This window comes from Berghia stephanieae, chromosome 4 (genome assembly GCF_034508935.2).
Source record: "Berghia stephanieae isolate SIO BIC M18660-M18661 chromosome 4, UCSD_Bste_1.3, whole genome shotgun sequence".
In the NCBI taxonomy this organism is placed as follows: Eukaryota; Metazoa; Mollusca; class Gastropoda; order Nudibranchia; family Aeolidiidae; genus Berghia; species Berghia stephanieae.
In genome coordinates this window covers 85,233,707-85,255,402 of record NC_088363.1, presented here as the reverse complement: position 1 = coordinate 85,255,402, position 21,696 = coordinate 85,233,707, and the positions used below count along the sequence as shown (strand labels likewise).

General features: G+C 37.4%; 1 protein-coding gene across 3 annotated transcripts in view; it reads left to right on the top strand.

The window, feature by feature from the left end:
- The first annotated feature begins 2 nt into the window (after positions 1 to 2).
- The window catches only part of LOC144971436 (deoxycytidylate deaminase-like), a 34,436-nt gene continuing 12,742 nt past the window's right edge, over positions 3 to 21,696 (top strand). The window contains exons 1-3 of one of the 3 annotated variants that reach the window (XM_078912343.1): positions 2,454 to 2,600; positions 12,578 to 12,683; positions 18,283 to 18,382. In XM_078912343.1, coding sequence (XP_078768469.1) covers positions 12,589 to 12,683; positions 18,283 to 18,382 — 195 coding nt within the window. In that variant the 5' untranslated portion in view covers positions 2,454 to 2,600; positions 12,578 to 12,588. Of the gene's footprint in view, positions 167 to 2,445; positions 2,601 to 12,577; positions 12,684 to 18,282; positions 18,383 to 21,696 lie in introns of those variants that run through there. The other 2 variants (XM_078912346.1, XM_078912345.1) reach the window with 2 other exon arrangements.

Genomic DNA, 21,696 nt, shown 5'->3' with positions numbered 1-21,696 from the left:
TTAGAGGGAATTCTAGAACTTTTTACTATCCCATTTTCTTCCTTTTTACTGGCGCTGATATGACCTTAATGTGTTGCAAGCGCCGTAAAAGCCTTAAAAACAAACAAACAACGGGAAAGATTCTGTGTGTATTCTTATGGATATAGAAAATTGTGAAATTATCAAGGTAAGACGTGTTTAATTTTCTTCTTTAATTCACCCCCCCCCCTTTTTTTTTTGTGCATGTGTGTTTTACTATGATTTAACAGAAAAAGAAGTCAGTTTAACTTCAAAAATATATTTACTATTTGAGAAATAAAAAACCCATTTATTTGTCTTTAATTATTATATATAAAAATCGGTCTAAAAAACAATCTGTGATCAGAAAAGAAATTCCAATCCAAGATAACGCGGTGTAGTAACACAGTGACCCGCTCCTTCCTTACGCTGGGCCCTAAATCCTAAACGAAATGGCTATAACTGTGGTCCTGAATAGTATAGGCTTGGGTCGGAGTGCTTTAGTGTGCTGTGATAGATAACATGGATGGGGTATTTATTTTTGGAGAGACAACAACAAATAACAACAGATAACCACAAATAGCATCTCTGATAACACAAAGATACTTTGATTCTAGCCTCAAAACCAATATTCATGTGGCCAACTTGGGGAGCGTTCACATATTACGTCATCAAAAGTTTGCCCTTTTTAGACCCCCCCCCTCCCCCAAGTCATCATTTGTCATCATTGACCTGACCCCCCCCCCCCCCCAACAGATGATGACGTCATCTAATTTGATAAAAACTAAAAGATAACTTTAATTTCACAATATTTATAATTCGTTTTTCAAACCATAAACATTGATTATCAACGTTTGATAAAACACTTTCAGACATTTTATTAATTTCAGAAACTGTTGATAATTTATGTTTTACGATACAATGGGGACATAAAATTTAAATTTGCAAAGATAAAATCTAACAAACATTATTTAAATTAGGCTACTTGGTGCAGGTGCTATTTAAAAAAATTCAGAAAGTGTCATTTAAAATAGTATAGGAGGCAAATTATTTTATAGCATATTAGTCTTTTAGTGGAATGAATTTCTGTTTCAATTTCCAAACATAAAATTAATTGATTCAAAAATGTTTCTGCCTTGGACCTCTGGCAATGTACTATAAATAGTACCATCAATTTCATCTTCATCGTCATCATTTTCTCCCATTTGCTGTTCTTCATGTATGCCGCATTTTCGTGAATGGTCTTTCATTGCTGTGATCGAGGAGTGATACAATGAACATTTAGGGCAAGTTCGCCTTTTGAGAAGTGATACCCCTTTCCCATTTTGTTTCTTGAGAGATGGGCAATACTCATCATAGCAATTTATCGTTAGCTGTTTTGAAAGGAACAAACTTTGAAATAGGCTTAATTTGCCTATGTTTTGATGACATCATCTTGGGTCTGACCCCCCCCCCCATGTCAACACATGTCAACATTTGGTAGACCCCCCCCCCCCCTAGCTGATGACGTAATATGTGAACGCTCCCTTGCCCCCAACGTGCACAACTCCCGAGCCCGTATTTATCTTTGTCGATAACAACAAATAACAAATAACATAACTGATAACAACAAATAATAACTGATAATTGATCATTGACAATCAATTTACTAATTATTGTTTTCGTCAAAGGGGTTGGGTTGTTGAATAAAATGATTACGCACAGAAAAATCAAGAATCGTGTTCGAACTAGTCAAACAGGTTATCAATTTCGTGCACCTACACGACAAAACGCTTTTTGATACTTTGGATAATAACTTTTAATTCATATTATAGTATTGATCGTTTACTCTCAACTTCGGAAAATGTTTAAGCTATTAAATAGTCAGAATCCCCAGCTTTGAAGGTTTAAGAAATGTAGATGCTGAGGTCATTTAGGGAGGGGGGCGGGAGGGGAGGACAAGTCGGCCGACTGCGGACATTTTTTTTCATGGCAAGATTATTGATTCCTGTTGAAATCAGACGTTTCTTGGATGGCTTGTCTATGTACCTTGAGCTTTGAGCTTTTATATAGAAAATATTAACTAAACGTGCTCAAAGTGCTTTAGAAGGGGTCGAGACATGACGCCTGTTTGGCGATATTACAATTTTTCGTGGGACAGAGGCAGCGCTGTTAACGACCAGGTACTCATATTACATCTGAGTATGTTGAGAGACTGTGAGTAAAGAGTCTTTTCCAAGGACTCAACTATTCGCCGCTCAGAGCGGGACTCGAACAAAGGATTTTCCGATCCGAATGCGAGACCAGATGGCCCCACATAGCCGTACCTCAACTGAATGTCGAAGCGACTGCATCAGCTTAAGAATGTCTTTTGTCTGAAGTAAACAATGTCGGATGAAAATGTTTTCATTTAAGGCGTTTTGTCAGGCTGTATTGTGTAACCCTGCTGTTAGACTAGACGCCCATTCCTGAAAAACGTGACTCATGGTAAACTGAAACTGATGTCATAACAAATCAATAAATAAGGGTTGACGTGTATCAACCCACATTATTCCGGTTTACAACCTCAGCAGTGGCTCCTTCCCTATTTTAAAAGTCACCATCGTATCATTCGGACTCTGGAGGTAAAATATGTATACCTTATAGTGTACCTATTTATTTATTTATTTATTTATTTGTTTGTTTGTTTGTTTGTTTGTTTGTTTGTTTATTGTTATTGTGCGATAATGTGGTCTAATGAATGGTATGACATTAGCCTTCAAATGGGAAGTTCCTGGGTTCGTCCCGCTCTGCGTGGGGCATAGTTTCATCCTGGGAAAAGAATCTCATATTCTCTCACCATGCCCAGGTGTAAAATGAGTACCCGACCCTGCATTGTCTCTGTCTGAAAAAAAATGTAATATCGTCTAATAGGTGTTATGTCTCGTCCAAAATGTGTCGCTGTTGGCTAGGGACTCCTTGTAAAGCGATTTGAGCACGTTAAGTGGGTATTGCTCTTTATAAAATCTCAGTTAGTTTTGTTTTATTTTAAAGTGCTTTTTGTTTGTTTATTTATTTTATCTTCTGTCGTTTTATTTTCATGGTTATCTATGAAAATATCGTCTATCAATCACCATTTGTACAATGGTCTCTGATCTTTATCTTGTACAAGTGCTTCTAATTTTTTTGAGTTTTAAAATTATTGACTGCGGAGAAAGAAAAATATTGCTCCTCCACGCCCAGCCTAAGAGGACCCACACACGCTCAGGGACGATCTAGGTACTGGCACGGCTGAAGCAAATCGTAGTGAAAATGCAATGTGTGTCCAAATACCTGAGTGACGAGCGGAGGGACGGTCGGTCGCTCGCAAAGCCCGCCTTGCTTAATATTTTTCGAGGCGATCGGCGATCGGGGCCGTGGCAGTATAAAAAATTGGACATTTTTTTTTGGATTTTCGCTGTTTTGACGTCAGATTCGTGATCAGCGTCAAATTTATAATAGGTTTGATACCAAGAACTATGTCTCTACTCCAAAAATTGATAAAATAAAAAATAAATTTTAATTAATAGTGAGGATATGTGGCCGACAGAACAGTGCCCCTCCCTATTCGGTGATGTGGTCTAGTGGTATGACTCTCGCTTTCGGATCGGAAGGTCCAGGTTTCGAGACCCGCTCTGAGTGGCGCAGAGTTTGTCTCTTTACTCACATTCTCTCACCGTACTCAGGTGTCAAATGAGTACATGACCTATCGTTGTCTTTGTCAGAAATAAAATTGTAATATCTCCTGACAGGGGCCATGTTTCGTCCTTTATGTTAACTATTGCCGTTGGCTTGGGACGCCTTGTAAAGCACATTGAGATGTCTAGTGGATATTGCGCCAAATAAATGCTGTGTTATTATTTTTTTAAATAATATTTTTATAAATTTTGAGTGAGGAAGAGGTAGATGAAAAAAAGGCTTCGTTGTTGATCACCGTGATTTTTTTCTCCTCAACCGTTAACGCGACATCACGGTCGACCTTGACACAGACATTTAGGATTGGCAGATGCCAAAATGCCTTGACTACGAGATGTTAGGGGTGGGTATAGGATAGGATAGGCTGTAACCTTGAATTATAGACTCAAATAAATCAATAAATAAATACATAAATAAATAAATAGATAAATAAATTAATTTAAAAAAAAGAAAGATAAAGAGGTGGATGTGTGAAAGGCTAAGCGACCCGACCCAGGCCAGCTCAGCACACCGTGTCGCGATTTCGTTTAGGGCTCAGCGTAAGGTACGAGCGAGTCGCTGTGTTAGTGTTACTGCACTCGCGCTATCTTGGTCGGAATTTGTTTTCTTTTCACAATATTTTTGAGACCGATTTTTTATATAATAATAAGAGAAAAATAAATGTTTTTTTTAATTTTTCAAATAGTAAATATATTTTTGTAGTTTAAGCTCTGTTTTTGATAAATCACATTAATAAAACAAACACAAAAATTTAAAAAAAAAAAAGAAAAAGAGAAAAAAATTGAATGAAAGAAGAAAAATAAGTATTAAAATATAAAACATGCCTTACCTTGATAATTGCACAATTTAATATATATCCATTTGAATAAACACAGAATCTTTCCCTCTGAGTTACTGAACGCATATAAAAAGGTATGCATTCAGCTGCGGGCTTGGGACCGCCAATGGCCCATTAAAAGATTCAACAGTATAATAATGCATGAAATAGGACTTGTGAGGCTGGGAAAATGAGTATAAATAATTCATTATAACTACAAAGATGACAGTTTGGCTATTTTCCTTCTCTGTTGTTGGATTTTATTGTCACTGTCAGCTTGAGTGCAGAAACGTTTCAATAAAATATTTACAATTCTGCGTGTAGAAATTTTGCTGAGAACAACATCCAAATGAAACAGTGCTGGAAAATCTTGAAAAATTCTTACGAGTCTTGAACGACAATGCATTTCTCCAGACATTTTTAAAAAAGTGTAGCAGTATAGAATAAGATGAAAAGTTGCGGTCGAAGGGTAATTTAGACCACCTCTGTCCATTTCCTTAGTGTAGACTTTGACATCTTCAGGGAACACGTCTCCATCTGCTCCTCGCAACTTTTCATCCTTTAGGGCCACATAGCCTCCGATATAATAAAGAATAATTTTCTCATCAGATGATAGTGTGTTAGTAGTGAGAGGAAGGTCGTCAATGATGAGAAGTTCCGAGTCTGTCAGTTCTTTCCCACAGAGATCACAGGAATGTCCAGAGGAGTTAAAATCAATATCCTTCTCAAATTTAATAAAAAGTTTGGCCCTGTCTATATGATGACAGTTCAAAAGATCTTGAGCTGTTATATAAAAATTGCAACCAGCTGACATCCTAAAATGAGCAAAATGCTTCTCTATGACATCTTGTTGGAAGAAACCAATGGCAACATATTGATGATGGACAGAGTTGTTTTGTGTCAAGAGGTACTTTGATAAGTCAATAAGGCATCTGCAGGTCCAAGCTAAAGCATTTGCTGTGTCTCTTGTGAAGGATTTTTCCCTTAGAACAGGACTTGATGCTGTCATCCGGTCAGCAAGCAGTGCCCATTGATCCAGGATATTCAATTGATGACTACCAGCTTCTGAAAGTTCAATACATAATCGATCTGGGTCACGAAAACGAGTGCTTTGAAAGGGAGACTTCGTGTTAAAAACTTTCCAAAGCTTCAAAACTTCATCTATAAATATGTAAGGCAGTGTTGATCCAAGAACTGACAGACTTTGATGACGATTTCAATGCAGAGCTTGTCTTCTCTGAAAATACTTCCAATACAAGGGAAACTTTCTGTTTTTCAATCCGTGTGGGGTTTAATGCTGTTTTGGAAAGAGTTGAAAGTTTTACAAGAAATCCTGTCTCGTAATTATGAAGTTCTTCCAAATCAGACCACTGGGCAGTTACTGGTTCAGATGAATGACAAGGGTAGAAATTCAGACATTTTGTTTTCTCAGTGATCCAGTTGTTTCGGATATTTTTCAACAGGTGAACAGTATCATACAGTAAAAATAAGGATCTTGTAGGATCAACTGGGGACATGGTAATCCAAGGAGATGATTCATTTATTTTAGGAAATTTTTTGAAAAAAGCTTGATTCAATCTGTTGTTATCATTTATTATTGCAATTACTTTCCCTCCACATCTTTCAATTGTAGAAATGACATTTATAGTGTTACTGTACTGAAAATCAGATGTTAAGGCATGACAGGGTAACAGTTTGACAAGAAATGTTCTTGATCCAAAAAAGCACTTTACCATAAAACATAAAAACGTAGTAGCCAATTTATCAGGGTAATCAACAGCATATCCATAAATGGTTCCTCCTCTGTATGAAACTGATGCCTTGACATAAACTTCATCAATAATCAAAATACAATTTCTGGATCTTTCTTCAAGATGATTAAAAACATTCGTAAAGAGATTTTCATCAGAGGTGTTATTTGCCACACTTGTAATTCTTTTCATGGTAGAAATAGATGGTAATTGTAAATGATTACCAAGTTCAAGATACAAAGCACGGGATTTTTCATACCATGAAAACGTTAAAAACAGGTCCTCTGCAGAGTAAAGCCTTGAGTTTTTCGACGAATTCATCAGCTGAAGATTTCTGATACAAAAGTTGACTTTCTTATCAGTAACTTCAAATGGTGTTTCTGCTTTGACAAATCGAAGAAACTCTTCAAGCTGACTCCAACATTAAATCTCACTGATGAATGGGTGACGAATACGTTTCCCCAAATGATACATCTCATACGTCACCCTGGGATTTTTAGTTCCAGTGTTGTATTTAAAATATACTGCAAACTTGTGCGGGTTGTCCCGAGGAGTGCCTGCTTAATCTGTCATGGGGGAACTGACTATTTGTTTTATAAATAATAATAATAATAATAATAATAATAATAATAATAATAATAATAATAATAATAATAATAATAATAATAATAATAATAATAATAATAATAATAATAATAATAATAAATAATAATAATAATAATAATAATAATAATAATAATAATAATAATAATAATAATAATAATAATAATAATAATAATAATAATAAAAATAATGATAAAATAATAATATTGATAATAATAATAATAATAATAATAATAATAATAATAATAATAATAATAATAATAATAATAATAATAATAATAATAATAAGATGATGAAGAAGAAGAAGAAGAAAGAAGAAGAAGAAGAAGAAGAAGAATATTGATAATGATGATGGTAATAATAATAAATAATAATAATAATAATAATAATAATAAATAATAATAATAATAATAATAATAATAATAATAATAATAATAACAATAATAAAATAATAATAATAATAATAATAAAAATAATGATAAAAATAATAATATTGATAATAATAATAATAATAATAATAATAATAATAATAATAATAAATAATAATAATAATAATAATATAATAATAATAATAATAATAATAATAATAATAATAATAACAGTGTATCTCTATTTTCGACAAAATGGAAAAATGTCCGTGGTTTACGTTGCTTTTAAAATTAAATCTGATTGCAAAGGTTACGCGTATTGGAAAAAAATACTCACGACATCTCCATCGTGGTATAACAAACTAACAAACAAAACGGTGTAACCTCAAACGTTTATAGTCTGATTGATATAATTTAGTGATAAGTTAATTATGAAAATGGCTGTCTAAAAGCAATTACAACGTGTTGAGTGACGTCAATTTGGTTCCTTCTATACATATCCAAGAACTTTACTCACTCCATCCCCTCTCTCCTCCTTCAATAATATCTATTCGCTCTCATCACTTTCTTGTGCCGCTATGGATGTGGTCTTGTAGTATGACACTCGCCTTCGGATCGGAAGGTACTGGGTTCGAGTCCCACTCAGAGCGGCGCATAATTGAGTCCTTGGAATAGGCTCATTACTCGCATTCTCTCACCTTTTTCACGTGTAAAATGACTATATCGCTGTTTAAAGTGTCGTCTCTGTCCAGAACCAATTGTAATATCGCCTAACAAAGGGTCAGGTCTCGTCTAACATATGTTGCTGTCGGCCAAGGGCCCTTATAAAGTGATTTGAGCACCTTTTTATGAATACAGCGGTATATATAGCGCAAGTTGTTTGTTTTTTGTTCTTTGTATACAGCATCATCATCATCATCATCATCATCTCTCTCTCTCTCTCTCTCTCTCTCTCTCTCTCTCTCTCTCTCTCTCTCTCTCTCTCTCTCTCTCTCTCTCTCTCTCGACATGTTACATTATTATAGATATTACTACATGTGATGCGAAAACCTTGCACAATTATTGATGCTATGAGTTTAGATAAAATGCTCACAATATCCCCCCGCCGGAAATAACGTACAGACACACGAAACTACGAGTAACCTTGAAATTTAAAAGTCTGATTGACATAATTTAGTGAGAACTAATTACCAAAATGGCTGCCTTAATACAATAACAAAGAGTTGAGTGACGTCAATTCCGTTCCTTTAACAGTCTGATTGATATAATGTAGTTAGAAATAATCACGATTGTGCGCAAGGCGAAAGATAGAATAGAGAGACAGTAACTGGGACGGGTTCTGTCGACCGCATAGCCTCACTATTAATTAAAATTTATTTCTAATTTCTCCAATTTTTGGAGTAAACACACAGTTCTTAGTATCAAACCTATTGTAAATTTGACGCTGATCACGAATTCGATGTGAAAACAGCGAAAATCCGAAAAAAATGTCCACTTTTTTATACTGCCACGTCCCCGATCGCCGATCGCTTCGAAAAATACCTCATCGTGTGTGGGCAAAATCATCTGCGACTTACGCAGGGATCAGATCACAGCCACCCAGCAGTGCCTGTTCGGCGATCGTACCGCGATGAGATCTGTGCGTGTATGGGCCCTCTTAGGGCCAATACACGCACAGATCTCATCGAAGGTTACGATTAGCTGTGCAAAACGTGTACGATTATTCTCTATGTCTCCCGTTTTGTTGTTGTTTAAGTTGTAGATAAAACATTTTCAGCAAAAACAGACAATATAAATGTTATAAATCTTATACTGAAAATCGGGTATAAAACAGTTCACATCTTGTTCACACAAGCGCACCAGTTTTGAATAATCAACTTTACAGTGATCTAATCATAAATCGACAGTAATGTTTGAAAATTTTTACCTTTTTGGCTTATAAAACCAATATCTAGACATTATTTGATGCATGGTCGGATATTTATGAATATGTGTTTCTTTTGCCACCTAACAACCAAATTTTATAGGTAATTTTATCTATTTGTTTTTTTGCTGTGGAAGATGAGCGGTCAAAGGTAGGGGCGCAAGTTTTGCTACGTACTGCCAAACTTTTGTTTTGACGGCCTCCGGAGGCTGGCTGCCTCTATATTCCTTCACGGAATGCCTAGGCGATGGTATCTAATGGTGCTGTAGCTGAAGGCGTTTTAAAAAAATGGATGATTAAAATGCAATTGAAATCATATATCTGGACTTTTGTAAAGCTTTTGACTCGGTTCCTCACGAGAGACTGTTCATAAAATTAGAGGCTTACGAAAAAGGGAGTAATTTTTAGGCTGTATTAGATCAATCCTTACAAATAGAAGCCAGAGGGTTATTGTAGGGAATGAAATGTGAGTCTTTAGACCTTTTACTAGCGGTGTTTCCCAGAGAAGTGTCTGATTTATCTGAAGTTATCAACTCAACAAGTAAAATATATGCTGATGAAACTAAAAACTTGAGCTTTTATATAGGTAATGAGATTAGCGGAAGAGTAGCGTCCCTTGATTGGACTCACCCATCGTCTGTGACGTCACCGGCGGAAAAGTTATTAGAGAGAAAACGTCATGTTGGTTGTGCGCATGCGTCTCTCGTCTATGACAAACAGCAACATGTAACATGGGAGAATTAGACATGACGCCTGTTAGGTGTTGTTACCATTTTTTTACGACAGAGACATCGCTGTTAACGGTCAGGTACTCATTTTTCAAGACTCAACTATGCGCTGTGTGAGGCTCGAACCCACGATCTTCCGATCCGAAAGCAAGTGTCATACCACAAAACCACATAGCGGTACAAAAACTAAGATTTACTCATCGTCTTTAAATTATAAAGTTTTACAAAATGACATTTAGTCACTCTTGCATTGGTCTGAGAAATGGCAATTACAATATTGCAAATCAAAATGTAAAGTTCTACATGTTGGTCAAACAAATCCCTAATACGTTTATCATACATACTGATTTGAGTAAAGCGGAAACTCTCTCTCTCTCTCTCTCTCTCTCTCTCTCTCTCTCTCTCTCTCTCTCTCTCTCTCTCTCTCTCTTTATCGTCAATAGAAAAATATGTCAGAGTGATCTTTAACCGTGCAATCAATTTTGATAACCCCATTAATTCAATAGTCAGCAAATGTACCAAGACGATTGCATTATGTTTTGATGTTTTGAATACACAAATATTAATTGTACCTTACACTATATAAATCTGGAGTAATACCAACTTTTGAAAACGTAAATTGCATTTGGGGTCCTCTTTTCAAACAATAATCAGTGGTTTTTGAAAACGTCCAAAGACGTACAACTAATCTTTTACCCGGTTTTAACGATATATCATATTATGAAGATAGACTGAAACACCAAAAGCTACCATCACTTAAGTACAGAAAACGAGGCGATCCTTTACACTTATAAAAATTGGCCATCTTGTTTATTTTTTATTTTTCTTTGGTTACGAATTACATTCAAACGAGGTGGTAACTTAAAGATCGTTATCACCAAATATTCAACCAATATACGGCATAAATCATTTATCTAACGTACGGTCAGGACATTAAAGCACTTGATATTTTAATGCTTAACAATGCTGAAAAGATAAACGCTCTCAAAAATGCAGTTGATAGAGACCCCCATACCTCGAAGTACTACACGATGAATGAGATGTGTTTTTCTTGATCTTTTCTTTGTATGTACGATTATGTGTGCTTATAATATACGATTCTTTCATTTCTTTGTATGTACGATTATGTGTGCTTATAATATACGATTCTTTCATTTCTTTGTATGTACGATTCTGTGTGCTTATAATATACGATTCTTTCATTTCTTTGTATTTATTAAACGAGTAATTTTTATCGTCTCAAAATACATTTGGTACGGGCTTGTACGATTTAAAAAAAAATAACGAGTTTGATGAAAACAAAGAAATGAAAGAATATAATTAAGAATATGATTATTCTACCCCTCCAAATAAGATTCTTAGATATTTCGTAACCAATTGCATGGTATCTAGTAGTACTGCGATTTGCCATATTTGTGTTTTTCTCCATCCGCTTGAATGACAATTTGACCCAAATAAAAAAAGGAAAAAACATTGGATTTGTATTCGTGCATACCAAAAAGATTATTTTTAATTAATTTTAATTTAATTTTAATTCAGCTGTCTTTTACACCCTATTTTAAACCAATCAAATGAACGGAAAGATTCTGCAATCGTTGAATATTTTTTTTATTCAACGCGTTCAATAGTAGGGGGAATTAGGTAAAAAAACAACCTTGAATTGTGCAAATCAGGGTTGAAAGCATGAAAATTACATATGTTGTAGAATATGAAAAATCCTATAATTTATGATTTAGACTAGAACCACTCTGAAAGATCAGTATTAGTTGAGATACAAGGTTTTTAAGATTAGAAAATTTTGAAATGGACGACAAAAATTTCTTTCATTATTATTGTGTAAACATTCGAGGCAAGCGGACCCAAGGTCATCCTTTGGATTTCCATCGGTGACTATTTTTAGCTTCGAAGCGGATGTTTTCCTTTCCCTTTACTTTCGATTCACGAACCATACAAATTATTTAATCGTAAATATTATTCAATTTCACTTGTTTTAAAGGACGTCTAGAGAGCAATATTCTATAATATGAGATTTTTCTGCATTTGATTTAATAAGTATAATCAGTTGCTCTAAAACGGACGGGCAGAATGGCAGGAGAGAAGAGGGGTAGACAAAACAGACTAGCAGAACACAGCTCAATAAATGCCGACAACCGGTGTTGACAAAGGACAGTGCTCCTTCTCCCCTCCTCCTGTTTTCCTTTCTTTCCAAAAATACTGCTATAATAATTTGACGTGAGTTAAAACCTATTTCGGTCAATCTTGATTACAGTAAAGAGTCGGCATACCACTTAAATTATATAAGAACGCTATAATCATCATCATCATCATCATCATCATCATCATCATCATCATCATCATCATCATCATCATCATCATCATCACCATCATCATCATCATCATCATCATCATCAACATCAACCACTATGCTGCAGTATTGTGGCAAGTTATTTACTTTACGTTATTTACCGCATGGGGACAATGGGAGAATGTTCTATTTGTACTGTTGTGTCCTTATGTTAGGCACTGTACGCATTTTGCCTGCTGATGATGGGTCTTTAACAGAAAGAACGAAAGAAAGAAAGAAATAAAGAAAGAGAGAGAGAGAGAGAGAGAGAGAGAGAGAGAGAGAGAGAGAGAGAGAGATATGAAAGAATATTGCATATGCCTAATAAAGGAATGCGTTTGCATGATTTCAGATACACATACAATGGCAAAAAGAACTGCTCCCAGAGACTGGGACAAGTGTTTGATTGGCCAACAAGATAACACAGACCTATTAGAATGTTCCTCTAAGTCGAATAGGTATGACAAAGGGCAAGGCTATGAAACTCTTTTTGAAGATTAAACACAATTCAATTCTTTGGTTTGTGATGAAAACAAGTTGGATGTATCTATTTTTTTCAAATTCATCAGAAAGAAATGAGATTATTGAAAGCTTAAATGCCAACAAAATTAGTCGATTAGAATTAAAGGAATCTAAAAGAAATTCCCTACAAGAATTCCAAACTTCGTCATTTGACTTGGAGGAGTCACCGACGAGAATTAATGAGACAACGTTCAAAAATAGAGATTGGCTGTAATAAACAAACGTGCTTTTTTTTTGGTAAAAACATGGAATCGGGAGTACTCCATTCTGAAATGACAACAGACATGGAATATATTATTCGTGAAATAGCGTTATCTATCAAAGATTCTGATATGTTGTCATTTATTGCCGGAGGAGATTTAGTCCCCCAGGAGGCACACTACCATAAAATTTGTCATACACGATACTTCAAAAACAAGCTTTAAAAGATGTCACTGTTGAGGATAATGATGATGTCACAGTTCTTGAAAGAAGTCGAGCTTTTGCTAACATTATACCTTTTATAAAAGAGAACCCTGCAACAAATGTCACGATCGACATGAACCACTGTGGAGCTTATTTCCAGAATCGTCAAAAGTGTCCCAAAAACACATCAAGTGTTAAAATAAGAGAGAATGTATCGGGACCCCATGCAAGTGTTGAAGGTCCGGTTTGCCTGGCACTGACTTGTGTAGATGCGCTGGGGGGGGGGGGGTGTTAGGTCAGTATAGTAATGAGTAAAATTATCTCTCTCCTTCTCTCTCTCTCTCTCTCTCTCTCTCTCTCTCTCTCTCTCTCTCTCTCTCTCTCTCCCTATCTCTCTCTCTCGCTCTCTCTCTCCGTCTCTCCCACTCACTCCCTCCCCCCCCCTCTCCCTCCTTTATCTACTAGTTACAACACAAAATAACCATCAGTGTATTTAAAGTTTTAGAACGCACATTGTATTATCGTGGTTATTTCCTCGGATAAGTAATGCTATATAGGAAAAACTAAAAGTACTAAAAACGCACTGTTATGATAAATTGCCAGAGTGGTTCTATAGCAGGTGTTATTTATACGGGTCTTAGCTGCCTATATGCCAATTTTCAGGATTCCAACCCCAATGTGCACGGTTTTAGCCTAATTTTCCATAATACAATGAATATGACGAAAATATGTATTTTACGCAGTTATTTCCCTTCTTTAATATAGCTGTAATAGGTAAAATCTTAGGCCTTAAACCGATACGTTATGATTGATTGCCAGAGTGGTTCTACATCAGATGTTTTTTCTATGGGTCTTATAAACCTGTATGCAAATTTTCATGTTTTCAACCCGAATTTGCACATTTTTAGCCTAATTCTCCCAACGACAAAGCATTATTCAACAATTACATATTTACTAAGAAATAATAGGGATTTCCAATGGGAGGAGTGGAATAATATACGATTCTGACACTCTTGCTGTTAGTCTGTTAGGAATTCTGGACGTGTTCCCAACCGCTGCACGAGCTTGTGAGTGCGCGTTAGGAACAAAGTTCGAATTCCATTTCAATCATTTATCCTACCCCTCAATCGATTATTATTTCCTCATCTTTGAATAAAATACATCTTCAAAACATTCACTTGATACTTCTTTTTAAAGAATCTGATTTTTAGTTAAATTTAAGCTTGATAATCTGACGTCACAAATCATTATAGAGAATGAGATTAGCGGAAGAGTACCGTCACCCATAGTCTGTGACGTCAACGGCAGCAGCCTTTTATGGTTTTCACACTACTATGTTATGACGATCGACCCAATCAGCAAAGTCCGGTCCGCATTCCCGTCGCACACCCGCCGGGTAGCATCGTCATAACAGACCGTTCGACTAGATGCTCTGCCGTCTCAGCTTCTTGCCCACAGCGGGTATATGTTGGACGGGTAGAAAGACCCCACCGATGAAGCGCACTGGTCGTGAGGCAGCTCCTCGACCGAAGCCGATTCGCGGTCACCCAGTGTCTCCTCTTACTGGTATCAAAGCCTGGCAACTTCTCACCAAGCTTAGAGGAGGTTACGTCTCCGCCCCCACGAGGGATTGAATTCGTCCAAATCGACTTCCATCTCGTATGTGCAGCTCTGTCTGTAGTCAGGGATTCTGCGTACAAGGGTTGCCGGGACTTATTTCGGTTCGAAACGGGGGTGCAGTCCATTATGCGTTTCAGAGGGGTATCCCCATTCCCTCTCTCTTTAATCTTACTCAGCCAGTTTCCCGTAATCGTCTCCCTCCGGACATGGGGGGGCTGGATCGCTGCCATTATCGGGCCCCATTCTCTAGGAGTTGTTGCTAGCGTTCCTGACCTATGTGCATCGACTTGCGAAGTTTTACATCCACCATCTCAACGTTTCTGCTTCTAACCCACATTGGAGCGCAAAACTCCGCGGTGGAATAGCATAGTGCCAGGGCGGAAGTTCTCAGGAGCGCTTGGCTAGCGCCCCAAGTCGATCCCGCCAGCTTCCTCAGAAGACTGTTCCGCTTCTCTATCTTCCGGGCAACCCCTTCGAGATGCACCCGATAGGTAAGGCTGCGATCCAACATCACCCCTAAATATTTTGGATGCGGCTCATATGGGAGTGGCTGGTCCCCGACTAGGACATTCAGTTTGCGGGTGTGCCAAGCACTGCATAGGTGGAATGCAGTGGCCACGGTTTTTTAAGTGTTCATCTTCAGGTACCACTTGTCGAAGTAGGATTTGAGTCTGGTGACGTCCTCGCTGAGTACGCTCTCGAGACGGGTCCACACTTTACTCTGAGTAACGAGTGCCCAGTCGTCCGCGTATCCCAGCCTCAGGGAGAAAGTGTTTGGCATATCGCTAATGTAGACGTTAAACAACATTGGCGCAAGTACCGACCCATGAGGGACCCCATTCTTCAATCTCCTTACTTTGCTCGTGGCGTCTCCCAGCGCGACGTGGAATTGTCTTTCCCTTAAGATCGAAGAGAACAACTTCAAGGTCTTTTTGCACCTTATGACTTTTGATAGTTTGAGCATCAACCCTCCGCACCAGACCGTATCGTACGCCGCTGATAGGTCTATAAAGACAGCACCTGTTTGCTGGTTTCTCTCGAACCCACGCTCAATATGCTCTGTAAGGGCAATGACCTGCTCCGTGGTGCACCTCCCTTCCCTGAAGCCCGCCTGCTCGGGTGGCAGGGCAGCGTCTAGGACCGGCCCCCACCGGTTTAATAGAACACGCTCCAACAATTTGTAAAGACAGCTCAGCAGAGATATGGGTCTGTAACTGTCGGCCTCCTTCGCCGGTTTCCCGGGCTTCAGGATGGTAACTATCTTCGCATGCTTCCACACTTGTGGAAGCTTTCCTTTTGCAAGGACGTCGGACATTGCCTCTGCCAGCCAGGCCCGTGCCCTGGAGCCCAGATGCGTCACCATATCGGGATATACACCATCTATCCCTGCTGCTTTGCCGTTCTTTACATCGCTAATGGCTGCTCCGACTCCTCCGCAGGTAACGAGTCCAAAATCATACGGTACGCCTTGCGGACGCTACGGTCAAAAGTCTGATTAGGGACCCGTTTGCTACGAACCAATGTTCTTGGCAATTGTGTCTGCCTCACACTCCGGTGCAGCCTTCGCGTAATTCCGGTCCGGGTCCAATTTCTTTATCAGACGCCAAGCGTGGCGGCTGGAGTGTGTAAAGTCGAGACTTTCCACGGTCTCCTGCCACCGTTGCTTCCTTCCCTTTGCCAGAGACGGAATTAGTCTACCGGCTACGTCCTGGGACTGGGTCTGCTGGTACTCTTTGTACAGCTCTTCCGACTCTGCTGTCCAGCAAGGGGTGTAGAATTTCTGTTTGCCCCGTGGAATAGAACGTTGAGCACTCTTAGCCAGTAGCCTGATAAATCTGGTTATATTCTCGGACTTGGGAGGAATGGCAGGGCAGAACTGCTCGATATAGGAACTGAATTCCTCCCAGTCAGCCTTCCTGAAGTTCCATCTGCAAAGTGGGAGAGACGGCACCCTCGGTATTGTCATTCCCGCTGTGACAAGAACCGGCCTGTGCTGGCTATACGGAAAGTCCCCGAGGACTGTTCGCTTCACCTGCAGCGGTTCACCGTTCGCGCCTTTCGTAACCAGGGTGAGGTCTGGAGTATACTCCTTCTTATGGCGGGTACCCCTGAAGGTACCCTTGGCTGTAGGGTCGTACACTAGGTGTAGATCGTTACAGCCCATCCATGAGCGCAGTTGTCTTCCTGCCTCGTTGCAGTCTCGGTAGCCCCATTTGTGATGGTAGCTATTAAAGTCTCCCAGACAGATGGAAGGATGGCTGACCACCGGTACCGGTGGTGTAGTCCAAGTCGCTCTATGTGGTTTGTAGATATTATGCAAACACAGTCCACCTACTTTCACGGAAATTCGGTTCACTCCATTGCTGTCCGTTACGCTCTCTATGACCCTTACCTTCGTTGTCTCTTTAGCGTAAACGCTAACCCCTCCTTTGAGCCTCGAAGTGTCATCGCGTTGGACCACCATATAGCCTGGGATCTGGAATCGGGAAGATTGCGCGCCTGAGTAAAGGTGGGTCTCCTGTAACAGGAGAATGTCTACGCTATGGGCGGCCAGTAGCTTTGACAAAAGCTCATTTTTGCCATACTCTGGCTCTCGATGTTCAAGGACAATATGTTCATCAGGTCGCTATTCCCGACATCGCATTTTCTGTTCGGCAGGCCGCGAACCGAAGGTGTGGAGGGACGCTTGCTTTTTTCTCGAACGTGCCGACGACCCTGGCGATCGAACGCGGTATTATTTGGCTAGGCGGCAGACCGCTTCGCCATTGACTGTGCAGTATTGGAACCATCATATCGAAGTAGTGTGGCGCCCGGGATAGCGGCTGCTATTCGGGCACCGGGTTGGATCAAATTTAGTCACACACCGGGGCGAGCAGCTCATGTGGCTCGTTGGCTCGATACCCGGGATTTACACCTTTGCCCTCCCGTGTGGCTAAAGCCCCCTCACCAGCTGCAAGGTAAAGATCCACGAGGACGAGAGACGCATGCGCACAACCAACATGACGTTCTCTCTCTAATAACTTTTCCGCCGGTGACGTCACAGACTATGGGTGACGTCCAATCAAGGGACGCTACTCTTTCGCTAATCTCATTCCCTATTGTGAACATAATATTACGCATTACTATTTAGGGAGAGGGGTGGAATAATATCCATGTATCAATGTGATCTTTTATTTTGTTTGTACATGTATTATTATATATTATATCTGCAAAATAACAGGATATTCAAATGGCTTTCGATGTAACCTTTAATAATTATGGTTATGATGTGCTTTATAATGACAAATGATCCAAAAACCAAGACTGGCACCCAAATGAAATAGAGCACAAGTTCATAAAAGGTATAAAGTTACGTGAGACTGATGTCATTTAGTCTGATTACACAAAAACGACTTTTCCCCAAGATTTTATTTTTGATCATTCATTATCTACTTGCTTTTTTTCCTTTTGATCCTTTTTCTTTCCTAGTGTTTATTTATTTATTGTTTCTTTCTTTTTTTTTTGTCTTAGAATGTCGTCGGGAAAACGGGAAGGTGTCCTTTCGTGGGAAGATTATTTTATGGCATGTGCTTTCTTGAGTGGCCAAAGAAGCAAAGACCCAATAACTCAGGTATTTATATATGAACATTCAATCTGCATTATACAATGTGACACAAAAAAAATAGAACCCACCTTTTATTCAATTATGCATTTCGGTAATAGAGGTGGGGGGAGGGTCATTTGGAGTAAAACAAGAAATATTAATTGTTTTGAAGGGTCTTGACATTTAAAAATGGGCATTTGAACCCCAAGGGACACGAAAGGTGGAGCGTCCAAAACAGACATGGAGTCGCTCACTGTCAGACGAAATGAAAAGGGCAGGCCTCACCTGAGAGGCTACCAAAAAAAAAAAGGCCAAGGTCAGAAGTAGATGGAGGACGCTCGTAGAGGCCCGATGCTCCACATGGAGCGAAGAGGAATTCAAGTAAGTCATTTGATAAGCATCATAATTACTTTAATTATTATGTATATTATTTGTTTATAGTAGTGCGTCAGTCACAGTTTAATTAAAATGTATTCTTTTTGTATTTTCCTAATTCTGAATAACTTTTTCCCTGTTTCAGTTTGTTCAATGATGTTCCGCTTGTAGAAATGATCGTAATTGGTGTTTTAGTTTATAAAATGTCATTAAAATTGGTACATTATCTTTCATGTGTTTTTTTAAATGACGGGTTCTCTCTTAATTGTGTCACCTTGCATGTGTCGATATATAGATAGATAGATAGATAGATAGATAGATAGATAGATAGATAGATAGATAGATAGATAGATAGATAGATATATAGATAGAGAGAGAGAGATAAAGAGAGGGAGATATAAAGAGATAGATAGATAGAGACATAGATAGATAGATGGATGGATATATAGAAAGGTAGATAGATTGATGGATAGAGACATAGATAGATAGATAGATAGATAGATAGATAGATAGATAGATAGATAGATAGATGGATATATAGATAGGTAGATAGATTGATGGATAGATAACATATAGCTAGCTAGATAGATAAATAGAAAGATAGATAGTTAGATGGATAGATAGATAGATTGATACATAAATACATACATGCATACATACATTTATACATACATACATACATACATACATACATACATACATACATACATACATACATACACACATACATATATACATACTTGCATACATACATACACACAAACACACCACCCACCTACCCACCCACCCACTCACACACACACACACACACACACACACATAAATACATACATACATACATAATACATACATAATACATACATACATACATATCAAAATTGTTTATTTCAGGAAATATACATGATAATGTAACAAGGGTAACATATTCATTGACATAATACCATTTCCTAAAATAATGTACAATGTATAGAGCTGGAGTATTAATTTGAACAGTAAAGTTTCAGACTCTGCCACAGAATGTCTCAGAGGTAATAATGATTTTAGTGTTGATGACGATGATAATGATGATGAATACGATGATGACGATGATGAAGATGATGATGATGATGATGATGATGATGATGATGATGATGATGATGACAATGATGATGATGACAATGACGATGATGATGTCGGCGATGCTGGCAATAACAGTGGTGGCCATGGCGGTGATGGAGACGACGACGATGAGAGTAACAACGGTAGCAATGATATTAATAATAATAACAACAATAATAATAATAATAATAACAATGATATTGATAATAATCCCTACCACTATAATAATAATAATGTTGATAATTGTTGTGATGATAACAACAGTGCTAATAATTACGATGATGATAATAATGACAATAATAATAATAATAATAATAATAATAATAATAATAATAATAATAATAATAATAATAATAATAATAATAATAATGATAATAATAATGATAATATTAATAATAATAATAATAATAATAATAATAATAATAATAATAATAATAATAATAATAATAATAATAATAATAATAATAAATAATAATAATAATAATAATAATAATTAAATCGATTATTACAATGATATACAAATTGATATATTTGGAATATTTGACAAATAGATGGATACATATAGATAGAGGGATATATAAATAGACAAATATCTATATTATTAAATATGTAGTGCTACTAATTATTATGAATTTTACATCTTTGTCTCCAAACTTTGTAAGAGCCAATGATGGCACTGTTACTTATATATTTTGAAAGGACTTTTGCTTCTTTGCTTTTAATGCCCAGAATCTTTAAGCCATTCACAAATCTACCATGGAGATAGCCGAGGCTACCTACAGAAAGAACGATAACCTCGGATTTATATCCAAGGGCATTTATTTCCATGCATAAAGGAAAGTACTTTTCAAATTTAGTTTGGAATGACTTGTTAATATGAGCATCAAATGGGACTGAAATTTCAACAATTTGGGCTGTTTTCATTTCTTTGTTGATTTTTAAAATGTCCGGTCGATTACTGTTAGTATTAAATGAGGATTTGTCACTGTCGAAAAAACTTGGTCTGATGAATGTGTCTTTGAAAATTTGAGTAGTGTCGTTTTTAGGTATTTTGTCAAAAATAATGTCAACAATTCTATTTTGTCGTTTTTGATATATTAATTTGAATTTTGTACATCCGTTTACAACGTGAGATATCGTATCTGACGGATGATTACAGATCTTGCAGCCTTTGGAGTATGACAATGGGTAATATGTATGAAGTAGACTGTCGCACTCGAGAAGCTGCAATCGGCATTTTATAGCAAACGTTCTAATTTCGTCAGGGAATTTATGATTGAATATGAAACTGGAGGAGAGAGCGTGGTTTACCCCAGTGGCTTCTCTAACAATTCTTCCTTGAGACGCCAGTTCATGGAAATTTCATTCAGTCTCACACTTTTAAGGAAGTTTTGAAAACATTTTGGGGACTTAAAAGTACAACTGACGTCACTATCAGCCTGTACAGTCATCACATAATCTTCATCTTTTATTAAGGAAACATTTTGGCGGATACACTTTTCAAAAAGATCCACCCAAAATGACTTTGGCCAATTAACTTTTATATTATTTTGGAGGCGTTTGCCGTTGTGACAAAAACCGGCGAAAGTGTTTTCTTCTTTTTCGTCTAATGAGGCGCGTTAGATGAAGGTTCAGGCTGTTTGTGGCTGTTATCTTCACACAGTCATAGTCACAATTGAGTATGGACAGGGCAAAGGATAAGTGTTTTGCATAATAAATTATTTTAGGGTTTGGTAACCCGAAAAACATGAATTATTCAAATGTAACCAATTTCTAACTTTGTTCACAATTATATTTTCAATTTCATTAAGGTCCTTTTCGGTAAACATGAGATTACAAAAATAAAACATTAGAATTGAAAAGCACAT